This window comes from Ruditapes philippinarum, unplaced genomic scaffold (genome assembly GCF_026571515.1).
Source record: "Ruditapes philippinarum isolate M1 unplaced genomic scaffold, ASM2657151v2 ctg1078_1_1_1_1, whole genome shotgun sequence".
Lineage (NCBI taxonomy): Eukaryota > Metazoa > Mollusca > Bivalvia > Venerida > Veneridae > Ruditapes > Ruditapes philippinarum.
In genome coordinates this window covers 301,952-313,610 of record NW_026854045.1, presented here as the reverse complement: position 1 = coordinate 313,610, position 11,659 = coordinate 301,952, and the positions used below count along the sequence as shown (strand labels likewise).

General features: G+C 37.0%; 1 protein-coding gene across 1 annotated transcript; it reads right to left on the bottom strand.

Annotated features, from left to right (window-relative positions):
• Positions 1–5,701: 5,701 nt before the first annotated feature.
• Positions 5,702–11,208, bottom strand: LOC132738779 (coiled-coil domain-containing protein 18-like). The gene is made up of 3 exons (XM_060726373.1): positions 11,200–11,208; positions 8,279–9,581; positions 5,702–6,056 (listed from the first exon to the last, which is right to left on the bottom strand). Exons 1-3 carry the CDS (start codon positions 11,206–11,208, stop codon positions 5,740–5,742), a joined length of 1,629 nt encoding a protein of 542 aa, XP_060582356.1. The 3' UTR covers positions 5,702–5,739.
• Positions 11,209–11,659: the final 451 nt, after the last annotated feature.

Here is an 11,659-nt window from a genome sequence, read left to right as displayed (position 1 = left end):
GAGCCGCGTCATGACAAAACCAACATAGTGGGTTTGCGACCAGCATGGATCCAGACCAGCCTGCGCCTCCGCGCAGTCTGATCAGGATCCATGCGGTTCACTTACCAACTTAATTACAAGTAGAGAAACTGATAGCGAACAGTATGGATCCTGATCAGACTGCACGGATGCGCAGGCTGGTCTGGATCCATGCTGGTCGCAAACGCACTATGTTGGTTTTGTCATGACGCGGCTCATTTCATTTGTATTGTTATAATAATAAAATATTATACCTTATTGTTTAACTTCATACCTACATAAGCAAAGACCCTGGTGACTTGCATTAAGAAATAATTTTAGTCTAAACAAGTAATGTGTAACATGTTTTCTGGACAAATGAAAGAAGTTTTATTTAAAATTACCGTATCTATTTGCTTATAAGTCGGAATACTTATAAGTCAAGGTCTTAATTCATTGTATTACACAGGTTTTTGTCCGACTTATTAATCACCGTGGATAAGCAACTTTCGTCACGTGACCCCAAAAGTCAACCAACACGGCCAGAATAGCTCGGCTGAGGTAAAAATTTTACGATTTTTTTTTTCATCGAGCCGATTAAAATTATGCTACATAGGGCATACGGACCGCGACATTTTCCGATTTGCTCTATAAAAATGCCTTTAGGTGTCGTCTAACGTTTTGTATTTTCCGAGAACATTCAAACAATATTTACAAATTTGTCAATGACAACGTACATACTCTTGTGTAAAAGTGTTGCTAATAATTTATAAACGATACACATGTCAGTGCTACGTAAAATTTCACGGTTTGAATGTATAAGAGAATGTTTTAATGAAAACATAACTGCTTTCCAGTTGTCATTTTTTTGTATTTACAATGTACTTAAAAATTGTCCAACTTACAGAAATGTCAACGTACACGTACAGTCTAGAAAATGTCAACGTACACACGATAATGGTCTGAACATAAGGCTGCAACTTCGGAGTAATTGGCTTTTTTCAACAAAAAGTAGGCTTTCTATTAGATTCCCCTCTCAAACTGAATATCAGTACTGATTTATACAAAGGAAACCGTTTTGAGTACATTCATTTAAACGCAAATAAGCTTAAACAACCTCGACATATTATGTCCTTTGCAACTAGTGAGTAGGTCCATTTTACGTTTATGTTCAGTTCATTAGTTTTTTAGCTCGACTTAAAATAAAATAGAGGTATTGTAACAGTCATGGCGGCGGCGTTGCCGTTGCTGTCAGTGTGAAAAATAATCGCTAAAATCTTACCTCAGCCGAGCTATTTTGGTGTAAAGGTGCTGATCATGAAATACCGGTAATAACTATAAAATTGTAACTCGGCGTCATTGGACTCTTGTTGTTACGGAAGGCAATAGTTTGGTTGAGCAAAAGACGCTTTTCCTATCCGTTTACGTTATTATTTTTTTGTTTGCTTTGGGTTTTATGTCGCATCGACACAGTATAGGTCATATTGCGACGTTCCAGCTTTATTGGTGGAGGAAGACCTCAGGTGCCCTTCCGTGCATTATTTCAGGCACGTTATTAAATTACTGTAATATGATCTATGTTAATACAGCATAAAATATTCAAACGGCTGTGTTTCAGCAAATCATTCAGCAGTCTGAGTAACTGGATTTCTTTTCTTCTAAAAGAACCACCACAAAAGAACAAATAAATAACATTAAAAAAAAGTTAAAGGTTGTTTAAGCTTATTTGCGTTTAAATACTGTTTTCTTTGTATAAACCAGTACTGATATACAGTTTGAGAGGGCAATCTAATAGAAAGCCTACTTTTTGTTGAAAAAAGCCAATTACTCCGAAGTTGCAGCCTTATGTTCAGACCATTATCGTGTGTACGTTGACATTTTCTAGACTGTACGTGTACGTTGACATTTCTGTAAGTTGGACAATTTTTAAATAAATACCCTTACAACAAATGACAACAGGAAACACGTTATTTTTTCATTAAAAAATTCTCTTATACATTTCAAAACGTATAATTTTACTTAGCACTGACATGCTAAAGATTATAAAGTTATTAGCAACACTTTTACACAAGAGTGTGTACGTTGTCATTGACAAATTGTTAATATTGTTTGAATGTTCTCAGAAAATACAAAACGTTAGACGACACCAAATGCATTTTTAGAAAGCATCGGAAATGCCGCGGTCCGTATGCTATGTAGCATAATTTAAATCGGCTCGATAGAAAAATAATCGCTAAAATCTTACCTCAGCCGAGCTATTTCGGCCGTGTTGGTTGACTTTTGTGGTCACGTGACCAAAGTTGCTTACCCACGGTGTTAATTTTTTAGTTGGCAAATTCAGAGATTGAAATAAAACTCGCCCTATTGAAAATGAAGTTTAAAAAAGCGTCTAAGAATAAGAAATTGAAGTAACATAAAAATGACCTTAACTAAAAACTTGAGCCATATAATCTGAAATTTAAGTAAACACATGTCCTATAATCGAAAATTCAAGAACAGAATGTTATCGAATGTTATTGTCCAACATATAACCGGAAATGTACCTCGCCTTATAATTGGTCTTATAAACGGAAATTGAAATAAACTCCCGCCTTATAATCGGAGATTTAATGAAAGCCCACGTTGCATTCCAATTAGTAAAATATCCCTGCTTGGCAGTAGAAGGACCAATAAAAAGCCGCCGGGTTAGCTCAATAGGTAGAGCTTTGGACTGTGAATCGGGCCACCCGGGTCCGATTCCCGGACGGCGCAGGTCACTTTCGTTGTGATTGATCATAAAATCCTTTCTACGGTCATTTGCATTGTACTTCTGCTCTGGTATGTACACAAGTTTCATTTCCTTGCGAAAGTGAAGGCACTAGTACTGGTAAACTGCTTGACATCATGTCCAGTAATGATGCGATGGCTGAACTGTGCTCTAGTGAATTCAGTGTGGTCCGGAGTGAAAACTAGCAACACCACCAGAAAGGTCAACTTACTAGTGGTTCTGTCAGAATGAAAGCTTCTCCCATTCACGAGTCTTAACCCGGGCATATTACTAGTTTGTCATTTATTAAACTTTTAAAGTTACCATTTGACCAATACATTGACTTGTTCAAGCAAAAACATGAATTCAAGAATGACACGTATACCACTCCTGTACGCAGTCTAGTACAATGGTTCCTAATAAAAGACTGGTTGCTTTGACATTTTAACAATATTCTTTAATTCTGGGTGTTTTAAAACGGTAATAGTGTTGCGGGTTCTTTGTAGAAATTGATTGTACTCTTTAGAATCTATTAAAGCCCTGTTTATTACTTGAAAGAGTTGTGACATTTGAGCCGCGCCATGACAAAACCAACATAATGGGTTTGCGACCAGCATGGATCCAGACCAGCCTGCGCATCCGCGCAGTCTGATCAGGATCCATGCTGTTCGCTATCAGTTTCTCTTCTTGTAATAGGGTTTGTAAGCGAATAGCATGGATCCTGATCAGACTGCGCGGATGCGCACGCTGGTCTGGATCCATGCTGGTCGCAAACCCATATTGTTGGTTTTGTCGTGACGCGGCTCATATCTTTTTTTCATTTTTCAAATGAACCTATAGAAAACATTAAGGAATGCAGATCAAAAAGTGTGGGCGTTTTTGTGTTAAGTGTCGATATTCTTATAAAATATATGGTTTGTAATAAATAATTCAGTAATAAAACACTTAATAATAGTTGATGAAACTTTTTTTAAACCAGGGTCTTTCAAATACAACTCTTTTGCAGAAAAATATTTGAAAGACCCAGTTTAAAGTTTGTTTGCATTTGAATGATAAGTTCAGTGCGTTTTGGAGTCGAATATTTGGAATAAGCCGGAAGCATTTTAACCCTCTAGTTTAACAATAAAGAGGTGCGTCTGTGGCCGAGTGGTTAATGTCGTTTACTCCGAATCACTTGCCCCTCACCGCTGTGGGTTCGAATCCCGTCTTCATGTGGGGAAGCTATCTAGTTAGCTTACGGAACCTCGGTAGTTCTAGTCAGGCGCCCGTTCGTGCCTGAAATAACGCACAGAAGGGCACATATTGTCTTACTCTTCTAGTAAAAGCTGGAACGTTGTCATAAGACATAAACTGTACCGGTGTGACGTAAAACCTTATCAAACAAACAATTTACAATAAAGAGATATCTATGTCGACAGTATAGAGCCACGGGCGTCCGTGGTCGAATGGTTTAAGGTCGTCGACTTCAAAACCACTTGCCCCTCACCGCTTTGGGCCCGGATGCGGCAGGGATTTCTTACAGGTGAGGAAGCTATCCAGCTAGCTAACCGTAACGGAACGTCGGTGTTTCTAAACAGGTGCCCGTATATGCTTAAATTATTGCAAGGAAGGATACCTGAGGTCTTAGTTGGAAACTCACCATATGACCTATAATGTGTTGGTTCGCAAATAAAAATGGAGAAGTTCTTTGAGTTACAATCACCCATTTTTGTGTCGGCCCTACGGAGTAGTGGCGACATATAGGGATCACTTCTCCGTCGTCTCCCTGTCCGTCTGTCTGTCTATCTGTCCGCACAAATAGTTTAGGTATATGAGCTAACTAACGGTACACTGGGACAAAAGAGAACAAAGGACTTCATTCCGTAAATAATAGTGAGCTCATAAGAAAACAATAGTTAGCCCACAAGGAAACAAAAGAAAAGAACAATAGAAATAGCTCATAAACCTGAAAAATTGGTACGTCTGTCCGTCCGTCACAAAACTTGTCCGGACTGCTCCTCATAAACTATTGGTGCAATTTCACCAAGTCTAGTTGTGCATATTGTCAGCATTTTCCGGTTCAATGATTTTTGTCAGAGTTATGGCCCTTAAATAATTTTTATTTTTAAAGTTTGTCCGGACTACTTCTCTTATACCACTAATGCAATTTCAATGAAACTTTACAGGATTGATCTGTAGCTCAAGTCCTTGCGCATATTGCACGGGTTTTCCGGTTGAATAATTTTTGGCCGAGTTATGGCCCTTTGATAAAAAGGTGTTTTTTTTCTGTGTGTTGCCAGGTTCACAAAAGCTTGTCCGGACTACTCCTCATAAACTACTGGTGCAATTTCATCCAAACTTTACAGGAATGATCATTACCAAGTCTAGTAGTGCATATTGTCAGCATTTACCGGTTCAATGATTTTTGTCAGAGTTATGGCCCTTTAATAATTTTTATTTTTAAAGTTTGTCCGGACTACTTCTCTGATACCACTAATGCAATTTTAATGAAACTTAATAGGATTGATCTGTAGCTCAAGTCCTTGCGCATATTGCATGGGTTTTCCGGTTGAATGATTTTGGTCGAGTTATGGCCCTTTGATAGAAAGGTGTTTTTTTCTGTGTGTTGCCAGATACACAAAAGCTTGTCCGGACTACTCCTCGTAAACTACTGGTGCAATTTTATCCAAACTTTACAGGAATGATCAGTACCAAGTCTAGTTGTGCACTGTCCGTCTGTCTGTCCGTCTGTCACAAAACTTGTCCCAACATGAAATTGGCTATCATGAGGCGACACATGTGATCACTGATCGCTCTTGTTTCTTTAAGAGATGCCAATATCAAGAAACTAATATTTAGTACACAAAAGAATAGTATTGTCGCGATACTATACGTATTTACTCTGGTAGGGTGGTGTTCAAATAATTATGCTTTAACTTGGTAAATTAAGACGGATTTGAATAAAACGCTTGGTTTGGATATACTGTTATTTTATTATTTTATAATATTGCAAATGATTAACCATATACACTTTCCATAGAGAATCTATTTTCAACATTGTCCGCTAGTTCTTCCTTATTTAATTTCCGTAACCCCCTAATAAGTTGCGCGACGTCTGCATGTCGTCTGCTAAATGTCCGCCATTTTTCCAAACTTTTTAACGCCTGCTCCTCGTATGTTTTATCTCGTCTGGCACTGATGATGTCAATAAGTTCTATATCATGGAACAATTTTTCCGGATCTCTCCGCGGTTCAAATGGCAAAACCTCGTATAGTCTTTTCCACTCGCTGGCTATTTCCTGGGCGACGTACTGACACGCTTCCATGAGTTGGCCTGAAATATAGCAGACGACAAATTAAAAAAAAAGCCAAGAATACATTCGAGCCATCTATTTAAAATATTTGAATTTTAGTACAGCCGACACAATAATGTAAAATCATAATTTTGTAGGAGTTTGCTGTTTTGAGGGTATATAAATCGTCAAAATTCTTTCGGCGAATACTATTTATTTCAACATTTTGGTAGGTGATGTCACACTGATACTGTTGCGGTCGTACGAACCCAAAGCAAGGCGCGACATGCGGATCTCACGCGTTACATGAGAATCCCGATCGAGCTTACAAAATCTATTCCTAGCATTCGAATTCAATGCGCGGCATTCGAATACAAGGCATGGAATACAAAATCAAAGCACGAAATCCGAGTCCAAGGTGCAGTATCCCAAACGCGGCATATAAAATCCAGAATTGACATACGAATCCAAGTCGGGACATAAGAATCTCAGGCGGGACATAATAATCCAAGGCGCGAAATACGAATTCCAGGCGCGGCATAGAATTTCAATCGTGACATAGGAATACAATGCTCGGCATACAAGGCATGGCATACGAATTCCGGGCGCGGCTTACGAATACCACCAGGGCTTTACATATATTTTTCTCGCATTCAATAAAAGACACTGTCATGAAACTGTTACAAAACTTCCACATCTGGGAATAGAGAAAACCAACCCAATATTGGTTTGATAATTACCTTTACCTAGACTAAATTAATGCTTGGAAACAGTGTAAAAACTGGCGCTAGAATTAAGCAAATCAATTACAACGTTAGAATGGTTTTACTAGCATTAGCTTTAATCTATTTTCACCCCCAATACTCCCGAGTTTTACTGTTTAATTACGCAAATCTCGTCGGCGACTCTCATTTCCCCGATATACGAGACACATTGTACATTCACATTAACTCTTATCATGATTTTTTTAGAGGAAAATAAAACCCATTCAGTCAGAGGCAACATTCATTTTCAGAGATTACGCGAACACAATCACGTATTTGGACTGATTTTTCCAATTCATTTCTTTCAGCTTTCCTTGATCATGTTGTTTTGATTCAGTTTTAATGACATCTATCTATTTTCGTGATATATATCCATAGTAATGATTGATCAAAGTGCCACGAATCGGGTCATCGTATATACATATACTATCGTTTTAAATAAATATTTAATCGACATTCCAAGAAATGGTTGCTGAAAAAAAGTTTCGGGTGATGGAAAAAGGAGGGGTGGGGTGTGAAATAACCTGGCCCAATGTGCTGTCGGTTTTAACTCTGCAACGTTTAAATTTTTTCATTCTAGCCCACGGGAGATCAGTGGTTCAGCTTAGGTATAATCCGTTCGCTCGTGCCTTAAATGATGCTTGCAGGGGCACCTGGTGTCCACAACCACCTTTAGAGCTTCAAAGTCGACATATAACCTCAACAGTATCGATGTGACTTTAAACCAAACCATGCACAAACATCAAATGATTCTAATAACTGATATGTGTTTTGAAACATACATTGAAAATCTGTGTTTGCAATATTATATACTAGTAGTTTCCTTACATTATAAGATATGCTTAATACAATTATAATTATATACACGCTAAAATATCGATGTATTTTATATAACCAGTCAGTCTTTAAAGATATACATGTACTAATAACAATTAGACCTGTTACTTTATTTATTCAATAGTTTAAATGCTTTAGAAAAATTTATACTGCACATCATAGGCGCTCGGGAATGGGATTACAGATTGCGGAGCATATTTCCGAATCTGTACCTGCTTTACATATTGTTTGCCCGCCCTTGAATATCTTTTCATATTTTCCGATAGTGTGGTCTTGAAAAATAAATTCATTTTATTAAAATCTGTTATTTTAAAAATCGGTCAAATTTTACGGGTACGAGTATTGAAAAAACACCGTCAGATTTGGCCAATTTAAAAACTAACAAATCGTTTTAAATTGATATTAGATCTACATTGTAATTTTTTGTGGCCGTGTTCTTGGATAATACGAAAAGATATTTAGATATAGGAGAAACATTTTTTAAAACCGTTACATGATCGGAAATATTTGCCCGTTCCTGAGTTCCTATATTATTGCACATTTCCATATATATCCATTTGTACACTAATGATATACGTTGTTAATTACTCCGACAACGCAGAGCGATTGGCCTGTTTTCATGAAAACATTTTTAACAATGCCTGTACATGAACAATTCTTACCTTGTTGATAAAATTCCCGCCGTCTTCGGTATAACTTCCGTAAAGTCTCCGGCGACATTTTCAGTACCCGGATGTGTTTCATCACGGCCGTTTTCCTATCGAGGCTTTCTAAGCGTTCATGCATTCCTTTAAGTTCAATATTCATACCCTCTAGACTATTGGCCATCTCTTCCGCCTCGTGCCGGTTGGTCACTAATTCCACTTTGAGTTCATAAGTTCGGTCAGAAATCTCTTTCAATTCTTTTTCATTTCTGGCTTTTTGTCGCTTAGCAACATCTAACCACTCTTCAATTCTTTTCATTTCTTTCAAATGTCTGGCAAGTTTCATATGCATTTCTTCCTCTTGTCTCGGCGAAAGCGTGCGTCTAGTTGACAGAGCCGTCTTTGTCCCTTCGACGCTTTCTGATTTTTGGGCAATCTGAAATTCAAGTTTCTCGATTTTCATCTGCAGTGTATGAATACTATGTTTCCTTTTCTTCTTCTCCTTTCTATGGAAGTGATAGTCCTTTTCAAGTTTCCGGTTTAGTTTGCCTCTCCGCTCTAAACTTCGCTCCAATGATTTTCGTCTTTCGTGCAATTTATTCACATCCTCTTGTAACGTTTCTTTATATCCATTGTTGAACAAAATCTCTTGCTGAAGTTTATCAGGGTATACAGCATCGTCACTTATCCATTTCTTCACCTCTAAAGCAATCTCAACAATTTGAACACATATACTTTCCATGAGTTTAGCTATGTTTTTACCTTCTTTAACGAACTTCTCAAAAGAGGATTTTACATCACTGTATCTAAGAATATCTGCGTTAATTGCATCAATCATTTTCTCAATATCTTTCTTATAGTTCCGGATCTGCTGTTCGTAATCAACAACTACTCTTGCGTCAACTCCACCCGTTTCCTCGGCGAAACTATGGCAGTATTTGTAAACATGTTCTTTTACACACGTCACTATACGTTCTCTTATCACAGGGATCATCACCTCAAACTCCTTAGATCTTTCACAGATGTTTATTAGGTCTTTAAAAGGTTCACTGGTTTTTATTTTTCTATCTACACTACTTTTTTCAACCTGCTCCAAAAAATCTTTCCAACTCTGAAACTCTGAGTGATCTATTTTCCATTGGTTTGAGACGTCTTTGAACGTTTTTTCGCAAGTGTCGTAATTAATTTCTTTCTGTGATAGATATTTTTGCGCGTACCTTTTTATAGTCGTGCAAATTTCATTAACGGTGTCTTTTTTAGTTTGTACCGACTTCCCTGATGGTGGAGGTCGGGTTGGCGGTTTCCCGGGGCGTGGGGAAAACTTATTGTCATCGGTGAATTCCGGTAAATTTTCCCGGGTTTAGAATGAAAAAATAAACACCTTTTTTCGCTCCGGCGTTTTAAAAGGTTATACATGTTTGAAGGTTCCCTTAGACGAAAAAAAAACGGAAAAGTTTGGGAAAGACAAAAAAGAAATATCGATTTTTAGAATGTTTTGAAATACAATAGAACAAGATATGTTTGTAAAACATGTATGCCCCCTATCGGCAGCCAATTAGTCATGTGATCAGACTATGATGACTGACTTTTGACCTAGTGACCAAAAAATCAATAAGGGTTAATTACTGGTCATGACTGGTCACTAGGTAATTGTGACCGCAAAGGTTGTGTGCAGCAATTTTATGACAAAGTTATTTTAAATCTTACCAAATAATATATGCATACATTTTATATATATTTACATGTAGGCCTCATTAATGACAGCCATGTTGTTATATTACAAAAGAAATGTGTATACCAAAAGGATTTTTAGTTTAATAAAAAATATCAACCAAGGTAACTTGATATGTTGAGTTTATGGTCAGAAACAGTCTTTACATACAAGGTCAATATGACATTGACCTTTGACCCTTAAATCAATAGGGGTTATCTACTGGCTAAGACCAATGCACCTGTGAAGTTTGAATGTAAAGGGTCCATGAGTTGGGAAAGCGTTGTTACCTATAAGGTCAATGTGATCTTGACCTCTGACCCCTTAACGCCAAAAAATCCATTGAGTTCATCTTCTGACCAAAAGCAATGCATCTGTAAAGCTTGAAGGTCAAGGGTCCATGGGTTGTCCAGTTATTGATAGAAAACCATTTTGTAATTCAAGGTCAATGCCACCTTGATCTATGTTCCCCCTGACCCCAAAATCATTAGGGGCCATCTACTGGCCAAGGCCAATGCACCTTCAAAATTTGAGGGCTAAATCCCACAGCTTGTCAAGTTATTGATAGGAAACCGTTTTTACCAACAAGGTCAATGCAACCTTGATCATTGACCCCTTGACCCCAAAATCAATAAGGGTCGTCTACTGGTCATGAACAATTATCATACCAAGTTTAAAGTTCCAAGGCCTAAGCGTTCTTTACTTATCACTCGGAAAGCATTTGATCTACGGACGGACCGCCCGACCGACAGACAAATGCAAAGCAATATACCATATAATATACCATAACAACTTAAATCATTATTTCTAAGAATTTGACATTTCTGGTGATAATATACATGGAATAAAGTTTATCAGTTAATTATGGTTATGTTTAAATTAAAAAAATGCAAATTTTTATTCATCACAAATTCATCAAGGAAATAAAATGACGCTACCAATTTTTCTATTATTCCACTTTAGGTGCCTAGAAACACACACCTTGTAATTCGTGCGTGTATAAACAGCCCAGTAATCCAATTGAAATTCGGGAAAATTTAAATTTATTTGCATTATTTTAAATACTGTTATGCTGTAAATAGATCATTTACATACATCATATAAAATATATAACTTATGCTTTCACTTATCTTAAGGGAGTATTATGACTATATTTAGTATTTTTCAAAAGCTTTTTATTTTTGGTGTAAATTTAAAGTTTCCAAAACGTTACTCATTGGCCAATTACCTGAACCATCTTTTTTCTTCTGTTACTTTTTTGCAATTAATACAGTTATATACATAGTGACCAATTGATTTGTATGGAAGTCAAAATACTACATGTTTACATTTTGCTACTTTTATGGCAAATACATTCACATTTAGCGCTACATTTTTCATGCAACAAACATCTAACAAGGTAAAAATTTATTCGATTCAGATAATATATATTTTGCGGTCGACTTAATATAGAATTGAAGCACTGTAGAAAAAATAAAATTCATGAAATGCACAGCAATTATTATTTTTGAAGCAGAACATTTTTTTGTATATTGATCATTTCCCGAGGTCTTAATTGTCTTTTAGACTATTGTTTTCGAATATTAGGTTGAAGTATGTTCTTGGAGACAAAAATAGTCCATTCTCCTACTCAGCGCGCGCTTGACATGGGAAATTATGTCCGGAAATCAGCTTGTCCGATTTAATGG

Excerpts from the sequence above, each read along its gene's own strand:
- LOC132738779 (XM_060726373.1), bottom strand. Across the intron at positions 6,057-8,278 it reads GCGGGAATTTTATCAACAAG|GCCAACTCATGGAAGCGTGT; the intron begins GTAAGAATTGTT and ends GCTATATTTCAG.